General features: G+C 42.3%; 2 protein-coding genes across 2 annotated transcripts in view; one reads left to right on the top strand and one right to left on the bottom strand.

Moving 5' to 3' along the window:
- cfap61 (cilia and flagella associated protein 61) overlaps positions 1-27,040 on the bottom strand; it is a gene marked incomplete at both ends in the record, with an annotated part of 62,196 nt that overhangs the window by 14,418 nt on the left and 20,738 nt on the right. The window contains 5 exons of the mRNA XM_084082055.1: positions 716-890; positions 2,490-2,652; positions 3,466-3,564; positions 10,576-10,703; positions 24,340-24,471. Of these exons, the coding sequence (XP_083938181.1) occupies positions 716-890; positions 2,490-2,652; positions 3,466-3,564; positions 10,576-10,703; positions 24,340-24,471 (697 nt within the window). The remainder of the gene's footprint in view (positions 1-715; positions 891-2,489; positions 2,653-3,465; positions 3,565-10,575; positions 10,704-24,339; positions 24,472-27,040) is intronic.
- LOC311063808 (E3 ubiquitin-protein ligase TRIM35-like) lies at positions 12,800-13,810 on the top strand (the record flags this gene model as incomplete). Its single annotated transcript, XM_084083416.1, has 1 exon — positions 12,800-13,810. The coding sequence occupies one exon, from the start codon at positions 12,800-12,802 to the stop codon at positions 13,808-13,810; it is 1,011 nt and encodes a 336-aa protein (XP_083939542.1).

Below are 27,040 nucleotides of genomic sequence, written 5' to 3' on the forward strand. Positions count from 1 at the left end.
ATAAAATAGTGGATTCATCTTTTGTGTGCGCCACGCGCGTGCATGCTTGTGTCTTAAGTAGGTAGGTGTGCATGCATACATCTTAGTGCACATACGCGCAAGTCTGTTGAGAAACGTGATAACGATAGCCACTTACTGGTTTGTGAAAAGTTAGTCACTTAAACAATGGTGTTCCTGTTTTGAGCATGTCATGCTAGGCGAAAATCTGTGAAAATGTGTCCAGAATTGCCGATCTACACGCTACAGAGAGAGAGGGGATGTGTGTGTGTGTGTGTGTGTGTGTGTGTGTGTGTGTGTGTGTGTGTGTGTGTGTGTGTGTGCGCGCGCCACTGGTTCCCAAACGTTTTAGCTCGAGACCCAGAAAATAGCTGATCTACAAGCTTACAACACGTCGCGATGCCAATTTTCACTAATTCTTAAACATTAGTTGTCTAATTTATGGAATTTCTAAGATTTTTCTTTATTGTATTTATTCATGACATTCTTTTCAAAAATCTTTGAATTAGTTATGAATTCATGAAAAATGTTGCATCGTTTTGGAAATATTTTTGAAATAATAATAATAAAAAACAAAATGTAGGAAAACCCAAAAAATAAAGGGATATATACTCGTGACCCCACACAAATGTGTCCGCCGCGCCCCACAAATGGGTCCCGACCCGGTGTTTGGGAACCAGTGCCCTATATTGTGAGTGTATTAATGATACACGCGTACCCTCCTGCTCCATGAAGTTGTTGCTCAGCCAGAGGTGAAGAGCGGTGCAGTCCTGGCGGTCATTGAGGGTGAACAGGTTGGACGGCACGTGGCCAGTGTCCCCACGCTGTGGTTGAGCCAGGAGCTGGCTGTTTGTGATTGGTCCGTTTAGGTCGACACCAGTGGGACAAGGAACCTAGAGGATGACATATCCTTAGTATATATATATATATATATATATATATATATATATATATATATATATATATATATATATATATATATATCTCGTCTCTGTCGGGTAGAAACCTCATATGTCCAGTGGTGGAAAGTAACTAAGTACATTTACTTAAGTACTATACTTAAGTACAATTTTGAGGTATTTGTACTTTACTTGAGTATTTCCAATTTCCAATTACTTTTACTTCTACTCCATTACATCTCAGAGGCAAATATTGTACTTTTACTCCACTACAATTATTTGACAACTTTAGTTACTAGTTACTTTGCAGATATAAGTTATTACATTATGGAACATACATTAACCACTTTAGCCCTGTTTTATTCACCTGTTTCTTGGCCGTGTGTTTTCCACTTCCTGTCGGATTTCATTGGATATTATTAGTCATCTGACCGGTTTAATTGGATTTCATTGGATCAAAAGTAGGGGTGTGCCGATACACTAATTTCACGAAACGATACGATACGATATTTGGCTCACAACTTCGATACGATTTCGATACGATACGCACTTTTTTTATTATGAAAATATATGGAGGAGAAAAAAAGAAAATGCAAACAAATAATTCTGTTTTTGCATTATTATATATTCAGACATGCAAACTTGTAGCTTTTCAGCTACAATAGCCGTTTTGAATCCAAATAGTATGACACCTGACCCGAAAAAAAAACATGTTGTCACTCTTTTCACTTCGGGGCCGTTTGCATGCCTGATTATTATGATTGTAAAAAAAAAAAACATTTATTTATTTCTTTTTCAAAAACGATATTTTTTTTTTCCAAAACGATACATATCGTCGCGAAAACGTATCGCGATATATCGCGGGACGATATATCGGCACACCCCTAATCAAAAGACAGGAAGTGGAACACAGTGAAAAGCCTAGGAAACAGGTGGATACCAAGGCTATATGAAAATAGACGATCTACAAGCTCACAACGCGTCGCACCGAATTTGTAGATCTGCTATTTTCAAACATATTAGTACTTTAACTTTTGGAACTTTAAGTACATTTTGATACCAATACTTTTGTACTTTTACTCAAGTAAATTTTGAATTCCGGACTTTTACTTGTAACAGAGTACTTCTACAATGCAGTATTGATACTTTTACTTAAGTAAACCATTTGAGTAATTTTTCCACCACTGCATATGTCCAGAACTGTTACTTTTTAGGATTCCATTTCAAAAGCATCAAAAGTAGCAGATCTACAAGCTCGAAACGCGACGCTTGTAGATCTGCTACTTTTGAACCTTTTGTGTGACTTTTGCATGAAGGATGGTCAAAAAAACACGAAAAGTTGTGGGCACGGTGGCGCATTCGGTAGCCCTGTCGCCCAACAGCTAGAAGGTGGGTCGGGACCCACTGTTTGGGTTGCGGACCAATTTTTATGGGTCGTGAGTAAAAAAAAAAAAATTGTTTCCTACATTACATTTTCTTTAATATATTGTTTCAAAAGTTTAAACAAAAAATTCCTTTTATTTTTCCTTTGATTTTCTCTATAATTTAGAGCAGCCAATTATTAATATATTTCGTTCTTCTTTTTTTCCGAACCTGATACTGCAGTCCCGTGCACAGGATGAGATGGTCATAGGGGAGCGTCCTGTCCCCGGACACGCGGACGTGTTTGTCCTCTCTGTCGATGGCCACCATGGTGCCGGTCACCACTCTGACCACACAGCACAGATGGACGCAGTCTCTGCTACTGTAGCCATGGCTGCATGCAACGCAATGAAGGAGAGAGAGAGAGCTGTTCAGCCAGGCACACTTCAACCAAGTTCCAAGAAAGTATACGCCGTAGAATAGAACAGTGGAACTTTTTTTGTGTCAAGGACCCCCCAAATTGATAGTTCTTTTTTTTTTAAATGTTCCAAACATTTTCGATATTAAAGACGGGTGCCGTGATTTTCATTGACCCCCCCCCTAAAACATAATCATCAGGTATTATGGTTATACTAGGAGGAAGATTTTTTTCAAAAAAGTGTACAGAAATTGTTAAAATTATGTTTTTATGTGGACACGCCTCCAGCTCATTATGTATACCTGGTTCTCACCTTAGCACCACCCACCTGTCCTAGTCCCTCCTCCTCCTCATGCCCACACCTGTTGTGTTATGATAATGAGGGGGAGGGTATATTTCTACCGTGTCATTAAAGTGCTGTTTTTCTATTGGCACGTTTGACCGTCAAGGTTTCAGCCTCCAGGAAGAAACTCAGAATAGTCAGAGAAGACATAAAACACCATAAAAACACCACCAGGGGGGCTTAATGAAGTTCTATCAACCTCAGAGACACATGAAAAACAGAAAAAGTGCAAAACCATGGCACCACCTCTTTAAAAAAAAAAAAAAGAAGAAATCTAAAAAAGCAGATGTACAAGCTTGCAGTGCGGCACTGTAGGGCGGAAACCTCATACGTACAAAATATGGAGATGAGAGGTTTCTGCCCGACAACAGCGATTTACAAAACAAGATAGAAGGTACAAGGAGATACGGGGGCGGGGTGGGGGGGGGTGTTACTGAATACAGCACCTTGTGGACAGAAAGCTGATGTCATCATTGTTGTGGTGCCGGTTGCCCGGGTAACCGTGGGTTGAGATGAGGGTGACATTGTTGAACCAGAGGTGAGGGCTATGTGGAGAAACACAACGGAATCAGTTATAGTTGCATGTCGGGGCAAGAAAGCTCGCATCTCCCTATTTAAAATGTCATTATTCAACTTTTCATGTAAAATGAATGCCCTACTTCGTCGCGCTACAGTGTGTCCCACACAAAAGTAGCTAATGGCCGATCTACAAGCAATGCAACGCGTTGTGAGTTTGTAGATCTGCAAAAAAAAAGAAAAGATGATATTGCTGTCAAATTAGTCTATGATGCTATCTATGAAATCTATGGAAAAGTTTACATTTACATTTCCTGAAAAGTAATGGTTTTTGGACATACGAGGTCTCCGTCCCGACAGAGATGTGATGCAACGCGAGTGGCTGTCCTCAGCATGCACTCTGATTGGCTCGGCCAGGGATGCACTCAAGCACTCTGTAAACCAGTGGGTCTCAAGCAGTGGTGGAAAAAGTACTCAAATTCTTTACTTAAGTAAAAGTGCCAATACTGCAATATAAAAATACTCTGTTACAAGTAAAAGTCCAGAATTAAAGATTTACTTGAGTAAAAGTACGAAAGTATTGGCATCAAAATGTACTTAAAGTACCAAAAGTAAAAGTACTAAATATTTGAAAATAGCCGATCTACAAGCTCACAACGCGTCGCGATGCGACGCGTTGTGAGCTTGTAGATCTGCTATTTTCAAATAGCCTAGGTTTAAAATAGGTTTAAAGTGGTTAATGTATGTTTCGTAATATCATAATTTATATCTGAAAAGTAACTAGTAACTAAAGTTTTCAAGTAATTGTAGTGGAGTAAAAGTACAATATTTGCCTCTGAGATGTAGTGGAGTAGATGTCAAAGTATTGGAAATTGGATATACTCAAGTAAAGTACAAATACCTCAAAATTGTACTTAAGTACAGTACTTAAGTAAATGTACTTAGTTACTTTCCACCACTGGTCTCAAGGACCCCCAAAATTGATAATGTATTAGGCCGCAGACCACCATCTGAAAGTGCTTTGTGCCAGGGACCCCCAGAAGCAAAGACCTTGTGGAAAACAATGTTCGCTTTAAAAAACATATATATTAAAAGATTTGCACACATTTTCAAGATTAAAAAAAAAAATCTACAAGCTCATAGCGCGGCATGAAGTGATGCGCTGTGAGCTTGTATATCTGCTATTTTGGAATAGCCAAAGTATAAAATAAAGTGGTTCAAATTATTGTGACGCTATTTTGCTGGGGACCCCCTGGTACCCCCTGGTACCACCACCCCCCACCCAAGAACCGCACTTTGAAAACCAAAGGTGTAAATGATTCTGGTCTGCCTCATTGCAATGCTACCGAGGAATGTGAACAGAACTGATGACGAATGAATGAAAAAAACAAAACAGGCCGTTTCTCATCTACACTCATGTCTTTTTATATTATATGGCACTCGCACATCATCTCTGTCGGGTGGAAAGCTCATATGTCCAAAACCGTTACCTTTCAAGATTCAAATTCAAAAGCATCAAAAGTAGCAGATCTACAAGCTCGAAAACGTGTAGACCTGCTACTTTAGACACTTGTGTGACGATTTAGTGTGATCAAGCAGGGCGTTCATTTACGAAAAAACACAGAAAGTTTAGATCTGGAAATAAGAGATTTCTGCCCGACCGCATCGATATATATGATAATCATTCTACTTCAGTGGCCATTGTGTATTTGGCAGCCTCGCCGTGTTTTTTTTGAAGGACGCATTCTGTATCATCTATTGTTTGGATGCTGTGGGCTTTGATCCTGGCTCTCTCCTTTACTATTATTAGTATTTTTTGTTGAGTGGCTACTGGATAAAAAGCAGACCAATGGTAGCGGGGAGAAAAAAGGCATATAAAGCAGTCCTGGTTTATGCCATGCTCTCTTTCCACATGTAAAATAAGTTCTGCTTCTCAATATCATTTAAATATATCTGTAAATAATTAGCTGTTTGTGTAGTAATAATAATAATTATTATTATTAATTACAATAATTTGTAATTAATAATAATTTCATTATAATAATTTGATTTGAATAAAGGCACAGTATAAACAATCTGACCTCAACTTAGTCAAACTTTCCTTTTTAATCCGTAGAACAAAAGGGGATTTGTAAACCACAGCATTGAGGCATTAAGGCCAATTCCTGGTCTGGACACTGGTAACCACCAGTCCCCCCCCCCCCCCCCCTCTGTTTGTGTTGCTATCAGGGAAGGACAGATGGACACAGTGACCCTGTAGTCTGACCACAAACACACACAACCGTGTGGTGTTTTATCTGTCTGCCCCGAACCCCCCACCCACCAACACTCACTAAAGTGCAGAGTATACACACACACACACACACACACACACACGCATGCACACAAACATATCGTTGCTGTTGGGCAGAAACCTCTTCATCTCCATATTTTAACTTTTTGTGTTTTTTCCGTAAATTAACGGCCTACTTCAGAGGTATTTAACTAGATTAATAGGCAGGTAGTAAAATGACTTGAAGTCGGGAGCCACAAGACCGTGACAACAGAAATGAACACAATGTTCAGGGTTAACCGTTTCACCGTTTGTTGTGTGATATAGGACACAACAACGCGACATATTATGTCCAATATGGTAACTTAGTAGGGCCTGCTTCATACTGCCAGTCCTTTATAGTGCACAGGCTTACATTTTGATATTACGGAAATAGGAAGTAGATACAGTATGCAGTGGTGGAAAGTAACTAAGTACATTTACTTAAGTACAATTTTGAGGTGTTTATACTCTACTTGAGTATTTCCAATTTCCAATACTTTTACTTCTACTCCACTACATCTCAGAGTTACTTTAATTACTAGTTAATCTCCAGATATAAATGATTACATTATAAAACATACATTAACCACTTTAGCCCTATTTTATACCTAGGCTATTTGACAATAGCAGATCTACAAGCTCACAACGTAGATCGGCTATTTTCAAACATTTTAGTACTTTTACTTTTGGTACTTTCAGTACATTTTGATACCAATACTTTTGTACTTTTACTCAAGTTTGAATTCCAGACTTTTACTTGTAACGGAGTACTTCTGCATTGCAGTATTGATACTCTTACTTAAGTAAAACATTTGAGTACCTTTTCCACCACTGACAGTATGTCAGAGTGTTCTGTTCACAGGTCATTGGCATGGAGGTGTCTTCGCGGTAAGAGCATTGGAGGCAGGCTGGCAAAATGAAGTGTTTAAGGTTTTCGTTTTGAGCACATCACACTCAAAAAGAAGCACCATCGATAATGAACAAAATACACAAGAATAATTTGGACATATGGTTTCCACCGGACAGAGACGAAATACACAGTACTGTATATCTGGCCTGTCTGGCCTACTTTCCTGCCTTAAATCTGCTTAAATAGCTTGCATTATGTGTGTGTGTGTGTGTGTGCGTGCGTGCGTGTGTCCGTCCAGTGGGTGGTAAGGTAGCCAGCAGTTTTGTGCAGGACAGATAAGGCGGCCCCTCCCCCTCCCCCTCCTACAAGAAGCTGACCCATCACTCACCCTTCTCAATGCGTTGCCACCATTAGCTTAGTTAGCGGCATGCTAACTGCCTCATTAGCCAACTCATTAGTGACAGCAAACACAAGATATCACCCATGCAGCAGGTCCCCCTGCAACGGTGCGTGTGCGTGTGTGTGTGTGTGTGTGTGAGAGAGTGCATGTGCTCTTGGAAGTGCACGTGACAGTGGAGTGGCTAATTAAAGCACTTGCTGCTGCTGAATGCCCCAGACCCCAGGCAGCTGTGTGTGCCTGCTGACGCGCGCACACACGTGCACATACACACCACCCTATCATCCTGTGTCCGCATGCCAACCCACCACACACACACACACACACACACACACACACACACACAGAGTGAGACGTGGTTGCCTAGCAGTTATCACTTCTCAGGCGAATCAGCTTGTCGCTCTGTCCTGCTTGTTGTTTGGTTGGAGCACTTTAATCTCAGAGACAGAGGCTGAACGCAAACAAACACACATCCAGCCTCCTGCCAGAGTCAAGTGATGACTAACCCTGGATTCCTGGAATAACAATTCATCGTAAAGAACGGATTCTATATCGTCGCTCTTGGGGCAGAAACCTCTCATCCTCATATTCTAACCTTTTGTGTTTTTATTCCCCCCAAAATTAACGCCCCACTCGATCAAACCACAGCGTCACACAAAAGCATCAAAAGCAGCAGATCTACAAGCTCGGAGCTTGGAGCTCGTCGTCGATCAGCTACGTTTGCTATTTTAGAATTTGAATCCTGAGAAGTAACAGTTTTGGACAGGTATCCCCACCCGACAGAGACGATATACTGTAGTAGGGGTCTTGAACATTTTTTCAGGCCAAGGACCCCTTTACCTGAGAGAAAGATGAAGCAGAAAAGCAGGGAACCCTATACTATATGTATTGTATCAAATTGTGTTGCAGATTAAACGTTTCCATAGATTTCGTAGTTAGCTTCATAGACTAATTTGACAGCACTATCATCAGTGTTGCGTAAATGAATGTTTCTTTTTTATTTTATTTTAAATCTAAATTTAGAGTAGGCAATTAATTCCTCCCCACACACATTTCTGTGTTGTCACCGCTGTATCCTACTGACTCACCTGCATTGAGGAGCCCCCACCAGGAGGACGTAGGGCCTCCGTCCTACTCCTCCCACCCAACACTCCCTGTTGTCAGGTAGGAATACATGCAGTGACACATATCACCGCCCCCGCCCGGCTTCCCTCCCCTGAACACGGGCGTTCGCGTAGACGCCCGACAAAGCCGGATGCACCACGGTGGATTTGAAACCTCCTTTTGTTTGCTTGTTTACACATAATAAACAAGTCATAAACAAGTCATGTTAATGTGTATTTGAAGACATTTAACCACTTAAACCCTCAATACTTGGCAAACTTGACCTTTGGCTGTGTCCATAGTCTGGACTTTTCCCCCCTCTACACCAAACATTTGCGTCGCAGCACGACACGTTGTGAGCTTGTAGATCGGCTATTCTTGGTGTAGCCCCCCAAAATACGGATGCTAGGGTTCAAGTGGTTAATACAAAAAAAACAATAATAATTCTACCACACAAAGATTTGGTGCCCCCCCCCCTGTATTAACTCTGAGGACCCCCTAGGTGCCCCAGATCCCCTGTTGAAGACCCATGTAATATAGAATGTCTGACCATTTAGACCTCATCACCAACCAGAGAGTCCCAGTTGTACCAGTCTGTTATCAAGGCAAACCGAACAAATATTGGAAACTTTTATGGACACAATTGTCCTATATCAAACAAATATTTTCATCGTGCAAGCCCACAGTCTTCCACCTAGACCATATTCCCCTGCACTGTGCGGTTATTGAAAGTATCATTTTAATATGTGTTTCCCCTATATGCATCAAGCAGTGGCGGGCCGCCACGCCTTAAATATGGCCGCCACAGTATGATTTTTTCAACAAAAAAAAATATGTTTTAATCATGGACATATCCGTGATTGGCAGGTAATGTGTTAAGTAAGAAGTGTGCGTACTTCCTCCACCACTGTCTTTTTTGTTATGTATGACAGTTTGTCTCTAATAAAAGTATATTTTCCTAAATCTGGAGACAATTCATATGTAAACTATACAGATATTTTCCTGCTCATTACTGTGCACATGTACTATGTCTTCGTGTTTTAGCACAAATATGTATTTTGAGAACCCAAATTTTTTCGCCGTGCGTGCTTCGTGCGCACGCCACGCATCCTCCCCCACGCCTTCAGCTTCTGGCTAGGGGAAACACTCGGTTCTCTTCATTTCTATTAGAAATCCTGGAATGCATACCCAATACCCATACTATATGCTACTTCTGATGTTTTTGTGTGACGCTGTAGTATGATCAAGTAGGGCGTTAAAAAAACAGATCTATTTTTATAATTTATAGTGTATTAGATTTTGATTGGTATCATTTTGGCTAATCGCATAAAGCATGATGTATTTTGCTCAGAAGGGACAGTTCTGTAACTGGCGATATAAGTCCTTGCTCCCTGGCCAACTCTTTCTCTGCCATGAAAGTTGTGACTACAGTATCATCCACGATGCCTCAGCACAGACAACCTTGGCAGACAACGAGGAGCCTTCGCCCCTATTCATGTTGATATGATGATATAATATTATTTTTGAGGGGTGGGGTTAATGAAAGCGATAAACGGTCTGTTATATTGGGGAACATTTTGTATTACCAGTAGAGAATACGTTTTTACCATGTACTGTCAACCTCGTCTGGTTCTCTGAATAGAGTGATTCATCCTTATACAGTACAACCATGGCTGTGTCGGTTTTATTTTGTCGTGAGTTTACTCATTACACAGGAAATTATTATATATCATTATTATAAAATGGATAGTGCCTCAAATACCTATCGTATCAGTTAGAATATCTTCACCTTGCTAAACTAATGGCCTAAGTCATTTTTTCAGAAAAAAAAAAAAAAAACTGATCCAAAACAAAACTGTATGATATTTCTTAATCATTTCACCCAAAACGTTTATAACAAATTATGACTATTAATATAAAAATAACACTGTCTGTCAGTTATGTAACATAAGAGATTTAAATAGGTTTAAATCGGATTAAACCTGACTTAGGCCAAATGATTTTGTCCTAAGTCAAAATCATTTGGCAATTCTTTTGGCCTAAGTCACAAAACCATGTGACTTAGGCCAACAAAATTGCCTATTTTGCCCCAAGTCACACTAGGGAGATAGGCCATTATACTAAAAGGGGAGGGAAAAGCATGATCCTTTTCAATTAGGAGATAGGCGATTTTACCAGAGGTGGCCAGTGTCATGTGGAGCTGACTTAGGCAGAAATATCATTTTCCTCAAAAGATGACTTAGGCCATTAGTCTAGCAAGGTGACGATATGGAGGTAAGAGGTTTCTGCCCCGACAATGACGAAATAGGACGAGAGCTGCGAGTGGGAGCTGCAGAAAGGAGTTGAGGAACGAACGGACGTTGAGATGCTCTCACCAGAACACGAGGGTCTCCAGGAAGCTCAGAGCCGTGTCGGACGCTCCCACCACCACCATCCTGGCGTTGATGGTCACCTTGGGCTCCATGCTGAGCTTTCTGCTCAGCAGGTTCAGAGCATATGGTGCCTGGCGAGGAGAGGAGAGGGTGGCATTATAAGTCAGATTCAATAGGCTCTATGCACAGCAGCCATATTGGAAAGAAATTGGGCCTCTTCTTACTTCCTTCACAGGTGTTACTAATGATACTAATGAAGGCTCTGTTCCGGGTGCTGATATTGTGCATTTTGGCTCACTAGCAACACTCCATTTTGGTTCCCAAATGGCCCCTTATGGTGGGTGTGTAACTCTGAGAGCGTACAAACGGAACCAAATGGACCCGTAAGGGTCCATTTGGTTCCGTTTGTACGCTCTCAGAGTTATGGGGGTCCTTGAAAATAAGACAAGCACTATGCCACACTAAATGGAACAGAGCCTTAATTAGTATGATTGGTAACACCTGTGAAGGAAGTAAGTGGCATTGTAAGTCAGATTCACCGCCATACCATTTACGTACATGAACGCACTCCTTGACCACACTACAGCGTCACACGAAAGCGTCAGAAATTAGCAGACCTACAAGGTCGAAACGCGTCGCTCCAGCTTGTGGATCTGCTACTTTTTGATGCTTTTGAATTCTAATCCTGAATAGTAACAGTTTTGGACATTTCCACTCGAACAGAGACAATATCGTCGCTGTCGGGTGGAATCCTTACACAATTACTATTACTATTCAGGCAAAAGTGGGAAAAAAATGAAAAAATAACCTGTATTCCAATGGATCCAATGTAGTCATTATCTAGTCACAAGCTATTATTAATACTTTTCATCCGTTAAATATTTTAAAAAATTGTCTCAGGCGGGGAGCATGATATTTAACATTGCACGTAATCCTACGGGCTGGGGCGGCACCTGTTGGGCGGGAGGAGTAGGACGGAGGCCCTACGTCCTCCTGGTGGGGGCTCCTCACTGGCAGGTGAGTCAGTAGGATACAACAGCAGTGATAACACAGAAATGTGTGTGTCACACACACACACACACACACACACACACACACACACACACACACACACACACACACAAAGCTCATAAACTGCTAGTGTAACAGAGTAGCTCAGTCTAAAGCTTGTATACTGCTACCATGAGCAGCAGTAACCAATGATGAACTTTGCTTTAATGTTCTGAATTAACCAGATCACATTGTTCTATTCTTGCTCTGAATAACTTATGTCTATGAATTAAATCTTTGATAAAATATGAATCCAAGATTTAAAAGTAGGGATGTCCGATATTATCGGCCTCCCGATATTATCGGCCGATATTAGCATAAAAATTGATATCGGGAAAATATCGGTATCGTTTTTTGAAGAAAAACATTTTTTTTTTTTTTTTTTTGCTTTATAAATAAGTTACAGGAGTTCTTACTGTATATGGTGTGTTTGATATGAAATTTGAGCTTACCCTAATCACAATAATCCGCGCATATATCGGTATCGGTTGATATCGGTATCGGTAATTAAGTGTTGGACAATATCGGTATATCGGTTATCGGTAAAAAAGCCAATATCGGACAACCCTATTTAAAAGCATTGAACCGTGAACCTGTCCAGAGCAATAATTTTTATCCCGCGATTTTTGTAACCCATTTTTTTTTCACCCGGTGCCAATTTCCTAAGTGATCCTGGGCGCTACACCAGCCCTACACCAGCGCTACACCAGTCCCCCACAGCCTGGGGAGGCCAGGGCCGAGCTCATGCTTCCTTCAGTGCATGAGAGCCAACTGGCCTTCTTGTCACCTGACAGGGGGGAGTTTCCCTGGTTGGACGTAGCGTGTGGAAGGAACACGTTATTCCAACCAGTTTCCTTCCCCTCCATCAAGCGCCCCGGCTGTCATGGGGGAGGCGGTATAGTGACCAGGATTACTACATGTTTTTGTGAGGGTATTAACTACCCTGGGAGACACGGGTAGAACATGCAAACTCCACACAGAGTAGGCCCTTTCGCAAACCCCACCAAGGGTATGGGCGCTGATGACGCGGAGGAGAAGACACACCCCCAGCACCCACAGCGTCCCCGGCGGGAATCGAACCCAGGACCTTCTTGCTGTGAGGCGACAGCGCTACCGACTGCGCCACCGTGCCCCCGGTGAGTCTTGCTATTTAAAGATACTTTGCAATCCAACGGAGATGGCAGAGAAACTTGCTCTGGTTGACAATTACCTGACTTGCAAGATCTGTTCGGACACTTTTACAGATCCTGTGACTCTAACCTGCAATCACAGCTTCTGTTGTGAATGTTTGAAAACCATCTGGGATCAAGCTAAAAACAAGAACTGTCCCACTTGCAAGAGAAAATATTCAAAGGATGACATTATTAACTTTACACTGAAGGAATTAGCTGACTCTTATGCTGGGAGACTGAAAACGGAGACCTCTGAGGCAGTGTTGAGTTGTGAACATCCAGAGGAGCATCAACTGTTCTGTGAGGAAGAACAGAGAGCTGTGTGTCGTATCTGTGACTCCTCTCACCACCCTAGTCACAAGCTGGTTCCTATAGAACAAGCAGTCAACAACCTGAAGGGCCAACTGAAGTCTGACCTCAGGACTTTAAAGGACAAGAAGAACAAATGCAAACGCATAAACACTAGATACAATGATGAAGTGGTTCTACACAACAAGAAGCAGCTGGAGGTCAGAGAGGAGCAGATCAGAGTAGAATTTAAAAAGCTCCACAAGATCCTGACAGAGGAAGAGGAGGCCAGACTGGCAGGTCTGAGGGAGGAAGAGGAGCAGAAGGAGAAGACTGTCAGCAGAGAGATGAAGAACATTCAGGAGCAGATCTCCTCTCTCTCAGACAGCATCTCTGCTGTAGAACAAGAGCTGCAAAAACACAGTGTGTCATTTCTCAGCAGTTATAAACACACTCAGACTAGCGCCAGAGTCCAGTGTACACTGTCAGATCCACAGCTGGACTCGGGAGCACTGATAGACGGGACTAAACACCTGCAAAACCTGAGCTTCACAGTCTGTGAGAAGATGAAGGAGATGGTCAAGTTCACTCGTGTCATTCTGGACCCAAACACAGCACACCCCAGGCTCTGTCTGTCTGAAGTAGAGTTATCAAATTCTACCCGAACCCGACCCAGCCGGACCCGACCCGACGTTTTCGGGCTGAGCCGGGCCTCAAAAGTATGCTAATTGGTCGGGCCGAGCCGAGCCTCAGGCTCCATGAAAAAAAAGGGGAAAAAAAGTTTTTATTTTTTAATTGTATTTATTTTTATAATATATTTTTGAATTCTGTTCTGTCTGAATGTGTATTTATCTATTATGAGGATGGCGCTGACAGCTCTGACTTACTGGCGTTAGCTTGCACTGTGCTGCTCACGCTCACTGAGCCAGCAGCAGAGTGAGAGAGAGTTAAAAAAAAGCGATTCTGTTCTGTTTACCACCGGAACGCTCGCCCCAAAACACACTCACCCCCATTCATTTCGCGGACAGAGGCCGCCGGATTAGACCCGGGCGAGTGTATTTGGGGACGAGCGTTCTTGTAATCCATTGCCGCATATGTAGCCATGGTTCACATTCATGTTTCAGGGGGGCTACTGCCTACCGCATGATGCATCCATATCAAGGGCCCTTTTAATACAAAAACCCACGGCAATTTCGGTCTACAGTACACCAGCCTTCAACAATAGTGTACATTCAGTGGTCAGGTTCGTTCAGAAATCAACTGAAGAACGCAGGAGCGAGTTTTCCATATATAGCAAGCCACGCGCGAGAATGTGCATACACGCAGTACACTACACATGTGACGTTGTCTGTCTCAATGTGTTTTTGTGAGTTAAGATAACTGACCCGTGTGCTCTATGCCGCGTGATAGTGATACGCAACTGTCTTCTACCAAGACCCGCCCCTCGCCACCCTTAGACACGCCCTACGCGCGTTTGATTGACGCGTCTTTGTTATGCTCTTTCGAAGCAGGGGGCGCGAAATCGCTCGGCAGTTGCTCCCTCTTGCTCACTTTTTTCTTCAAAAAAAAAGTAAGTAGGATTGCTTTTTATTGATAGATCTACTATTAGTGTGTGTGTGTGTGTGTGTGTGTGTGTGTGTGTGTGTGTGTGTGTGTGTGTGTGTGTGTGTGTGTGTGTGTGCCGTCGTGCTGTGTTAAGTTACACAAGTGGCAGAAACGGTGCTTTCTGATTTTCACAATACAATGTAATGCACCCGCGTTTAGTTCAGTATTACAATATTTTTCACCCAATGCGTGTAAACTTAAGCGATTAACAACAGTCTCGAGTCGGTCGCAGACAGTCAGGGGGGGGGGGGCAAAGACTCGGTCGAAAGAGGCAGATATATGCAGACGATGCATCGCATTGCACAGAGGTGCGTGAGCAAGACAAGGATTTAACTTCATTTAAATCAGCACAGTGTAAGCACAGTGTAAGTTAATGTCCGCTGCCGTCAGCGCCATCTTCATAATAGATAAATATACATTCAGAACAGAATAATAATATTAAAAAATATATATTTTTTAAATGTTTTTTTTATTTTTATTGAACGGTATTGTTTATTGTCGGTTAATCGTTTATGTCAAATTAAATGTAAAAGAGTCCTGTAAGTCCATATGGGCTGGGCTTCCTTGGAAGCATGACACTTAAAAAAAACAAATCATGTACAGCAATTGTTGATGCTTTAATCACTAATCAGATCTACTAACTCATTGCGTCGTGTTTTGAGCTTGTAGATCAGTTATTTTTGCTGTTCATCGTATGATGAAGTATATCGGGTTTAAGCTGTTAATGTGTAGTTAATGATAAAGGAGGGTCTTATTTTAATTACTATATATACTGTGACCCCTCTCAATCAGCAAAGTTATTAAGAGTAAAACATTGTTTTAAATCCTTTTATAGATGTAAATGTCATATATATCATCATTCTAGTGTAGATCATTGATGATATTTGTGTTGTAAATGACATATATTGCTACTTCTTACCTTTAATGATCTTATATTGACACTGAAACATGTCATTCATTTATCATTGTCATCATTAGTTCTCATTGGAACACTGGCTTTAGTGTGGAGACTTTTATTTGAAATAACGTTTTAATCATGTAAATATTGTATTCTATTCTTCTGTGCTGTGAATATATATACACTTGTGAGGTTACATTTTACACTCGTTACTTCATCATACTAGAGTGCTGCACAAAATAAGTGAAAATAGCAGATCTACAAGCTCTGCTATTTGTACTATTTCTGAAAAATGTCATTACATTTCCCTGAAAAGTAACGGTTTTGGTTTCCACCCCCAACAACGATGTGAATGTATTAAAATAATAAGTAAAATAATTGTTAAAGAATGATATTTTTTGGTTAAAACAAGAAATGATGACTGACATATTATACCAGCTGCATGCTTTCGTTCAGAGTATGGGGAAGTATCCCATTGGCTTAAAGGACAGCCAGTGATTGAAAACATGTCGCGAATATGTCGAGGATGACGAGAAGGTCAGTCTCTTCTTATACCAGCGTGCTTTGCAAGCAGCTGGTAAAAATGTTAAAAGGTTAAAGCCATAGAGTTCAAAATAGAGAGGGCACCCGAAATCCCCTCCCATCCACTTGCATTGAGTTGCTCACCCAGCTCATGAAGCGAATTCACCCCTTCTTCCGGGTTGGAAAGTGTGATGGGCGTAGGGGTGTGCCGATATATCGTCCCACGATATATCGCGATACGTTTTCGTGACGATATGTATCGTTTTGGGGAAAAAAAAATATCGTTTTGATTTTTATTTTATTTTTTACAATCATTATAATCAGGCATGCAAACAGCCCCGAGGTGAAAAGGGTGACAACATGTTTTTTTTTTTTTCGGGTCAGGTGTCACACTATTGCCCTATTTGGATTGAAAACGGCTATTGTAGCTGAAAAGCTACAAGTTTGCATGTGTGAATAATGCAAAAACAGAATCATTTGTTTGCATTTACTTTTTTCCTCCCCCATATATTTTCATAATAAAAAAAGTGCGTATCGTATCGATATCGTATCGATATCGTATCGATATCGTATCGTAGTTGTGAGCCAAATATCGTATCGTATCCTTTGGTGAAATTAGTGTATCGGCACACCACTAGGCGTAGCCTATTTGGGGCCACTGTGACACGTTCTGCGCCACAGAAGTGACGCGTTTTACGTCACAGAGGTGCGCGGCCCCGTGCGCAAGCTTGTGCGCAAGCTCGTGAGTCGAGCCCATTGGTCGAAACCGTTTTCGCTCGTGCATTGTGCGGTGGCCCCGTCCGTTTAAGCTGCAGTACCTACGAATGGCCAGCATGTCCATTTCGCTTCAATGCAACCACTGGGTTCTGGGGGCTTGGTTAAAGCTCTATATTCTGATAGTATTGCTATAGAGTATTTGTTTAACAGGAGTCTCTCTGTCTCTCCAGCTCTTTAATAAACACAAAACACAGAGAGTACCTCATTTATCAGCTTCATTTTTTTTTTTACTGTGATCCAGTTCCAATTTGTTCTGCTCATTTATATGTGTCATCACTTCCAATTGCACTTGTTTAATCTGTATCCTGTCTGAGTTCTCTATCCTGATTGGATACAATTGGTATCCTGACCTGAAAATGTATTTTCTGTTTAATAAAGAGGTGGAGACTCCTGTGTGGGGAGGAATTGATTGGCGCAACGGCTAAATTGGGGAGAAAAAGGGGGTACAAAATTATTGGCTACATTAAATACAAAATAATTTGAAAAAAGTAGTGAAAATAGCAGATCTACAAGCTTACTACGCCGAGGCGTTGTGAGCTTGTAGATCGGCTTTTTCACTATTTTAAATCGTTTTTTAGAATAATAATTAAAAAGGAACGGTTTTGGAAATGAAAGGTTTCCACCCGACAGCCACGATATTTATAATCATGTACACATTTGGATGAATTAGAATTTTTAAATTCCAGTTGAGTGACAATTGTCCGAAGAAAGCAACGCTGAACATTCTCGGAGGCACTTAGTCCAACGAAGTGAACGAGAAATCATGGCTTTTAGTCAGAAAAAAAGAAGAAGAAAAACCTTCACAGTAGATGAAATTAGAGCAGCATTTAAGTCCCAAATGTTAGGATGGCTCCAACAATTTGTGCAGAGAAATCTCAAAATGTCACACGACACAGAATGGAAAGGAATGGCAGGGAACACAGTGTTCTGCTATTCAAACGTTCCAGCAGAGCGCCATGGCCCACCGTACTGTAGGTGGAGAGCTGGCTGCGATCTCCGGCTGATAATTGGGCCCTTGATCATTCATAATTAGGTAGATTGGTCCCACAATTCTGACTGATGGAAAGCTGGGAGGGAGGGGGGGTATTCATAAAAGGTTTCCAAAGCAAGCCACGGTGCCTTGCAATTCCCAGAAACACTCACTCACTGAGTGTACAAATGGGAGAAAGAAACGTTCATTACAGCCACAGAACAGTTCATACTTTAGTTTTCATAAAAGATTGAATGTACAATGTTTTTGTATTACATTTTTGGGGCGTTTAGCTGATGTCTCGTGTCCCGTGGCTCACAGTGAGGGCAACGGCAGAATAAAGCCTGATTTATACTTAGTTGTGCTGAAAATAGCGACAATAACAAACTGGTAGAAGTGTTATTTTTTGGGCTGGGACGCTAGCGTGCAACTTAAGATCTTTCACCCCTCAGGCGGTGCGAAGAATAAACAATATGAAAAATTGCCAATGACTATTTCTCATCAAAACTACTCATGTGATGCGATGCCTCATTCATGCAGGTTGATGCGGTGAAAAAATCTAACTCGTTCTGAATAAAAAAGCAATCAGTGTGTTGCCATGTTCAGGTTTCTTGCCCAGCATTGGCCAAGTTTTACTCTCTTTCGCTCTTTCTATCCTGCCCTCTTTCCCTTCCCTCTCTCCCCCCTCTCTTTCCCTCATTCTATCCTTTTCCTATCCCTCTCTCGCTTAATATTTGCATTCTGTGTGGATGCACAAAGAAAAGGCTCCTGTGTGTAAGCACCTTAACCCATTAAGACCTGAGGCCGATTCTACAAATGCCTTCTAAACCAGAAGTTCTCAAACTTTTTCGTGCCAATTGGGACCCCCAAAAGTATTATGTATTTGGCCGAGGAACCCCCATCTGAAAAGGTTCCGTGCATTGCAGGGACCCACAGAAGAGATGATTTGTGTTAAAAAAAAAAAAAAGTATTAAAAAATGTCCAAACATTTTCAAAATGTTCCATAAATAACACATTTACAAGCTCGCAGCTGTGAGCTTGTAGATCTGCTATTTTTGAATAGCCAACATGTACATGGATGAAGTGGTTGAAATGATTCTGATACTGTATTATTAGCACATTTTGCTGGGGACCCCCTGAAACCCCCCTCCCCCCACTTTGAGAACCAATACCTTAAGTATAAATCAGGCTTAAGCTTCAAAGCTACCATTTAGTAGAAAGGCAGTCAGAAAGGTCAGAGGCTTTGTGTACAGACAAGCACTCTAGTGAACCCAGGACGACCATTGTAAAAGACAGAAATACCAGGGAAATGAAACTAGGGCACAATAAGGCATCTTTAACACACTGACTGACAGCACGACTAGGTTAGTTGTCTTGATTTTGGCCACAACGCTGCTTAAAACCGGGAAAGCATGTGTGCCATTTTAGATTTTAGCTGTATAAATATAAAGCAACACATACATTATTCAGAGAACTCTTAGGATTCAGAACAGTGGTTCTCAAAAAATAGCAGATCTACAAGCTTGCAGCGCGGCACGAAGAGACGCGCTGTGAGCGTGTAGATCTGCTATTTTTGAAAATTCCTGAAAGTGTTTGGAAAATGTTGCATTTCGTATACACTATACAATCTAAGCCGAATGATCTTTTTTGTTGGTTCGCCGTCCTGATTAGATAAACACCTGTTACTGAACAAACGCTCTATATAGCAATGATTACTATCATTTAGTTATTTAACGCGTATTTTAACCCCCCCAAAAAAACATCACTTACACCTAACTAAACGAACAAAGCGGAAATGTTGCACGTATATAGCGCGGAGGGCCAGGTGCAGCCGTGTCCTTATCAGCCACCGGGCCGAGATGCTTAACCTTTTTTTTTCTTCTTAAAACGTGACGGGCCGCAGTCCCCCCTGCGTAACGTGATCCCGTATTGACAGAGAGAGAGAGGAACAGGTGCTTTAAATGTGATTAAGCCGTCAGTGCTTGGAGCCGGAGGGAGGGCAGGGCCGACACAATGCTGCAGGCCTCCCTCTTATCTACACACATGTACGCCTGCTAATCACGGTTGCCGTGTTACTTAAACGGGGGGGGTGGGGGGTTACATTGGCTGCGGTGGAGCGGCCGTGCAGGTGGTGGTGCGCACGTTGCTGCCTGCCGGTTTGGACCCCTGGGTCTACACAGCGGTGTGTGTGTGTGTGTGTGTGTGTGTGTGTGTGTGTGTGTGTGAGCGCGCGCGTGACAAATATTTATTCAGAGGGAAACGCACCAGAACATCATGTTAAGATTCATGTCCTAACGACCGTGTACATGTTAAAATAGAATAGGGATTAAGAAACAAAAAAATTTAAAAACACTGAGGAATTTTACAGTCCGAATCCTGAGTCCTATATAGCAGGGGTTCACAAATCTTCTCTTCTTGGGGTCCCTGGCACACAACGTTTTCAAATGGGAGTCTGCGGCCAATTACATATCAATTTGGGGGTCCTTGACATGAAAACGTTTGACAACCACTGCTATATAGGGAGTCGAGACTCGGGTGCAGTGGTGGAAAAAAGTACTCAAATGTTTTACTTAAGTAAAAGTAGCAATACTGCAATGTAGAAGTACTCTTACACGTAAAAGTCCGGAATTCAAAATTCACTTGAGTAAAAGTACAAAACTATTGGCATCAAAATGCACTTAAAGTACCAAAAGTAAAAGTACTAAAATGTTTGAAAATAGTAGATCTACAAGCTCACAACGTGTCGCGATGCGACACGTTGTGAGCTTGTAGATCTGCTATTTTCAAATAGCCTATGTGTAAAATAGGGCTAAAGTGTTTAACGTATGTTTTATAATATAATAATCTATATCTGCAAAGTAACTAGTAACTAAATAATTGTAGTAGAGTAAAAGTACAATATTTGCCTCTGAGATGCAGTGGAGTAGAACATTGGAAATACTCCATTAAAGTAAAAGTACCTCAAAATTTGACTTAAGTAAATGTACTTAGTTACTTTACACCACTGCTCGGTGTACACACACACACACACACACACACACACACACACACCCCAAAAGGTGATCAATCCTCACTCACGGTGGTATAAATCAGGCCGAGAGGAGTGACTTAAGACAGAGTCAGCAGATGGGGCTTTTTAGTTTTTTGAAACCAAAAGACGACTGATTGCCGATGATGACACAATGGCTATGTTTCTGCAAGGGATCAAAGCTGTGACCTTTCAGTTATGGGAGGAGGGTCTCTCTAACCACCCCCCCCCCCCCCCCCCCCCCACACACACACACACACACACACACCAAGGCAACCCTAATTGTCTCCGGCGTCTTTTTCTGTTTTTGTTTTATCCTTAATGTAATTACGGAGAGCAAAGAGAGAAAAAAAAAGCTGCTCTGCATTGTCTCTGGGACGGGGTAATCATTTATCAAGACAGACAGGGGTGTTTGGGGGGGGGGGTGGGGGGGGGGCATTGGCACAAGAAAAGCCAGCTTATTAGCACCGCTGAGCCGGTCCAGGTGACAGTCACTCACCACAGATGCACCACCAGTGCTAGTGTGTGTGTGTGTGTGTGTGTGTGTGTGTGTGTGTGTGTGTGTGTGTGTGTGTGTGTGTGTGTGTGTGACTATACTTGCGAGGACCAAATGTCCCCACATTAAGTAGAATGTGAGAAACAGACGTCGTGGGGACAACCGTTTCCTGGTCCTCACAAGGAGGGTGGTTGGTTAATGGTTGAAAACATATTTCCAGAGATACGTTTGTTATTAGCAAATGACTCAGGTTGTGTTTATACACGCTCAGGATGTGACGTTTAGAGGTTAGTTTTAGGGATTGGAATTAGAGTTAAGCATGGTTTATATACTTTGTTGCGTGCCAGTGTTGTGCGTGTTGTGAGCTTTGTAGATCTGCATTTTTTCGGCTTTAGGCCCAATATATATATATCATTATTATTAATAAAATCATTGTCCTAAAATGCTGATGTCCTCACAAGTATAGTAACCGGTGTCTGTGCGCGCACGCGAGCGTGCGCATGTGCGTGGGTATCAGTAAGGGAGTTTAGCTCTGACGCCCTGTTGGCAGAATACAAAGTGATAACACTATGCATGTTTCATAGAGAGTCTCAAATCTAACAGAATGCATTATGTTGGGGAATGGTGCAAAAACTACGCGTAAAATAATTCTAATTAAACTGAGAGAGGAGGAGGGGGGGGGGGGGGGGGGGGGGGTTCTGTGTGGAGTTCTTTTCAAGGAGACCCCCCCCGCCCCCCTCCCAACATCAAGCAGACACAGTTGGCCCGGTGACAACTCTTACTCCCTATTGTAACAAGTAAAGCTGTGAGCTATCATTGAATCGACATGTAGTACTTGTTATTTGATTTTCCCACAACATGCAGTACAGAGTATCTGTCCATCTCTTCATACCATACATGGCTAAAGCCTGCTAGTTAGAGTACAGCACATACATTAAACCTTTTCATGTCAAGGACCACCACATTGATAGATGATGACAGACCTCCATCTGAAAACATTTTGTGCTAGAGACCCCCAGAAGCAAAGGTTTTGAGTTAAAAAATGTTCTATTGACTTTAAAAAATATATATTCAAAGATATGTTCACACAAATGTTCACAATTATTGAGCTTGTACATCTGCTATTTTTGAATACCCACGTATGGTTAAAGTGGTTAAAATGATTGTAACGCTATATTATTTTTCCTGTGCCCCCCCAAGGACCCCCACTTTGAGAACCGGTGGAATACAGTATGACCTGCTCTATATGTTCAAACCTGAACAAACACCTGCTGCTGCCCAGCTCTACAACAGAGCCACATGAAGCAGTGTACAAACGCAACCAAATGGACCCGGCAAGCGATTTCCAAACTCGTCCCTTCTGTACAGTAGCTCCCTCTAGAGGCAAATCAATCCCCACATACTTGTGTTAAATGAGTTATTGACTTAAATGAACACTCAGTATTGTACTATAGTTATGAACCCCTCTGCCCTGTATTCTTCCATCCTTCATTCAAGAACACCTGCCTCGTCTGAGCTCATCAGCTCAGCCTCCTTCACTCCTTCCCTCCCTAACTCCTTCCTTAATAGGCTCTATGCACAGCAGCCATGTTGGACAGAAATTGGGCCACTTCCTTGCTTCCTTCACAGGTGTTACCAATGACACTAATGAAGGCTCTGTTCCATTTAGTGTAGCACGGTGGTTCTCAAACTTTTTTAATTTCAAGGACCCCCCATAACTCTGAGAGTATACAAATGGAACCAAATGGACCCGGGAGGGTCCATTTGGTTCCATTTGCACACTCTCAGAGTTACACCCTCTCAAGGGACCATGAGGGTCCCTGGACCACACTTTGAGACCCACTAGCGTTTCTAGTGAGCCAACATGCACAATATCAGCACCCTGACTCTGTTTGACCAGAATGGAACAGAGCCTTCATTAGTATCATTGGTAACAACCTGTGAAGGAAGTAAGAAGAGGCACAATTTTTCTCCAAAATGGCTGCTGTGCATAGAGCCTATTGTCACTCCCTCTCGCTCCCTCCCTAACTCCTTCCTTGTCACTCTCCCTTGCCCCGTCCTTGTCACTCCCCTCTCATTCAGGAGGAGAGCTGCTTCAATCTTCACCGCAGGGCCTCCTCCAACCCCAGCTGCTCTGACCCTTCCTCGTCTCACTCACCTCCTCCTCCTAACCCCCCATCCATCCCTTCCTTCCTTCAACCTACCCCTCTCCTTTCTGTTTTGAAGTCAGTCTCTCTCTCTCTCTCTCTCTCTCTGAGAGCTTGTAGATCGTTTTTTTTTTCCGCTGCGCAACATGCTTCCATTGAAGACATGCTGGCTTCTATGGCGTTGGTTCTCAAAGTGGGGTCCGGGGACCCCCAGGGGTACTTGAGGGGGTTCCAGGGGGTACCCAGCTAAATGATGGACAGGAACCAAATGGACCCTTATGGTTCTGTAACTCTGAGAGTGTACAAATGGAACCAAATGGACCCGTTAGGGTCCATTTGGTTCCATTTGTACACTCTCAGAGTTAAAAATATGAATTGGGGTCCCAGAGGTATAAATGCCATTAAATGGGGGTCCGTAGCCTAATGCATGTTAAACTGGGGGTCCTTGAAATGAAAATGGTTGAGAATCACTGCTAGAGAGCCATAAAAACCTTCTCTTATTCGGGTCCCTGGCTTATCTTTTCAAATGGGGGTCCGTGGGGTAATAAGCGTCTATTTGGGGGTCCTTGACATGAAAAAGTTTGAAAACCACTGTTCTATGGAATCCAAATGACTGAAATCAGTTGTGGCGACTGAAAACTTGAATCCATGCCTCTCTCTCTCTCCCTCTCTCCCCCCATCTCTCTCTCTCTCTCTCTCTCCCCCCATCTCTCTCTCTCTGTCTCTTAGCTGCAGGCTTTTGTTCATTAGCATTCTGTGGCACGCGGCTGGTCTCCTGTGGTCCAGCTGCTGCTGCTGTTACTACTAGCCCCACCTGCTCCTCCCGGGTGACCTGGCCGGACGGGGCGTTGACACCCAGCTCTTCCAGCGGGTAGGCGATCTGGCGGCGAGGGCGCGCCGGCACCATGCAGCTCAGGACGCATGGCGCGGGGTTGACGCAGGAATTCTATTAGGGAGGACAGAAACCAGACAGGCAGAGACCGGAAGAAAAAGGAATGTTATGTTATGAAGCATGAGCTCAGTTCGGGGCTCTCCCCAGGCTGGCAGAGGGAGAGTAGCGCCCGGGATTACAAGCTTAGGCATTGGCACTGGGTGAAAAATAGGGTTACAAAAAAATAAACATGTAGTGTTGTCGTTAGTAGGAATGAACACAGAAGCACCCGGGGAGGAAGTGGACAAAGAAAGGGGAGGAAATAAATATTCTTTTCCCCCTTTTTTTTTTAACCGATTGTGTTAAAAGTAACGGTAGTATTTTCTGGCCCCTTGTGGATGGGGGAATTGGTTTCACAGCTTCATCCAGCTGAAGGCTGCTCAGATGGCCATGATGAGCGCACGTAGGGTTAAGTGTCTTGCTCCGGGACACTTTGACATGTATACTGGGGAAAAGCCCCGGGGATCGAACCCCCGAATCTTGAGGAACGGGCACGGCGTTTGGCAGTCCAGTCCACACACACTATAGGCTAGAATGGAACACAAACTCGCAGCGCAGGCACACGCACTTGTGTAGAATGTGTAAAAGTGAGCCGTTAGCGTTACACTCTCACTAGGACTATACAGTGTGTGGAAGTGGAGGGTTTGGAAGGAAAAGACCTTCACAGCCCTGATGTGATAATTAGCTCCGCTGAAGAGACTGAATAATTCCACCGTGCCCATTCATGGACGTGCATTTATTGCCAGAGACTGGAGAATCCCACTAGGTTCACTCTTGGCCAACGCAGCCCGCCAAAAAAAGCTCCATCCTCCATCCCAGTGGTGGAAGAAGTATTTTACTTAAGTAAAAGTATCAATCTTTGCAATGTAGAAATACTGACAAGTCTGGAATTCAAAATGTACTTGAGTGAAAGGACAAAAGCGTTTGTATCAAAATGTACTTAAAGCACCAACAGTGGAAAGTACTCGTTATGCAGAATGTCCCATTTCACAAGTTTCCAAATGTATAAAAAATCTTCTGAAAATAGCCGATCTACAAGCTCACAATGCGTCGCATCGCGACGCATTGTGAGCTTGTAGATCGGCTATTTTCAAATGGCCGAAATGCATATAGGGCTGAAGTGTGTGTTTTGTAATACTAATCAAAATCGACAGTTTTCAAATAATTGTAGTGAAGTAAAAGTACAATATTAGCCTCTGAGATGTAGCAAAGTAAGTAAAAGTACAGAAAACAGGAAATATTCCAGTAAAGAAAAAAAAAAGAAAAGAAAAAATTGTACTCAAGTACAGTACTTGAGTAAATGTACTTAGTCACGTTACACCACTGCTTCCATCCTCCTCCGTCTTGGTCTTTTCCTTTGGCTCTAGCCCCCCGCCCCCCCCCCCCCTGACATTATCCTATTTGCACCTCGTCGTCCCAGCCAATCTGGTGTTTGTTTGCGAGAGGTAATTAGCAGAGGAAGTGGAGGGCCTCTCTCACACACACTGGGGGGAAATGTCTTTTATCCCTTTGAGACCGGGAACGCATCTGTGTCATTTTTTAAAATACTTTATTATTTACTTTATTATTATTATTATAAAAAAAAAAATTATATATATATATTTTTTTTTTATTATTATTTTTTTAATATATATTTTTTAAATTATTATTATTTATACTTCATTATTTACTATATTTAATGTTATACATTGGCTATTAAAAAATAGCAGATCTACAAGCTCATACCGCGCTATGAGCGCGCTGCTATTTATTTATTTGTAATCGTAAAAAAATCTTTGAATGTATATGTTTTAAAGCAAACAATTGTAACTCCAATCTTTGCTTCTGGGGGATTCTACAAATGTCTTCTAAATCCTACAGTTTAAAAAAAAGAAAAACGTATGTTTATATATCAGTGGTTCTCAAACTTGTTCATGTCAAGGACCCCCCAAATACATTATATGTATTTGGCCCGCGGACCCCCGATATTTTGTAATAGGGAATCCCAGAAGCAAAGATTTGAGTCAATATATATACATATATATATATATATATATTCAAATATTTGCACATTTAAAAAAATAAAAAAATAGCAGATCTACAAGCTCATAGCCCAAAGAAATCTAAAAATGACACACAGGTGCGTTCCCGGTCTTAATGGGTTATTAGGGGATGGAGAGGTGGAGCTGGCAGTGATGGCGCCACCTGCTGCCCCTGACCACCAGGGAGAGCAGAGAGGAGAGAGAGCAGAGCAACGCTGTAAATAAAAGATGGCAGCCTTATTGACCACTTTCACCCCCTGATGATGATGATGTGCCTCTTTTGGACCCTTGTGTCGTTATGGGCGGAAATCTTCTGAAATCGTCCGAATTATCTTTTTCGGAAATTGTGTGTTTTCGATTCCAGCAAAAAGGCTTGAATCGTATCGTTGCTGTCGGGCAGAAACCTCCCATCTCCATATTCATACTTGTTGTGCTTTTTCGTAAATGAACGCCCTACTTGATCATAGGCCTACTATACAGTGTCACACAAAAGTAGCAAAAGCAGCAGGTCTCGAAACGCGTCTCGAAGCGGCTATTTTTCTTTTTGAATCGGGAAAGTAGCA

Source organism: Gymnoscopelus microlampas, assembly GCF_963454915.1.
Source record: "Gymnoscopelus microlampas genome assembly, chromosome: 16".
In the NCBI taxonomy this organism is placed as follows: Eukaryota; Metazoa; Chordata; class Actinopteri; order Myctophiformes; family Myctophidae; genus Gymnoscopelus; species Gymnoscopelus microlampas.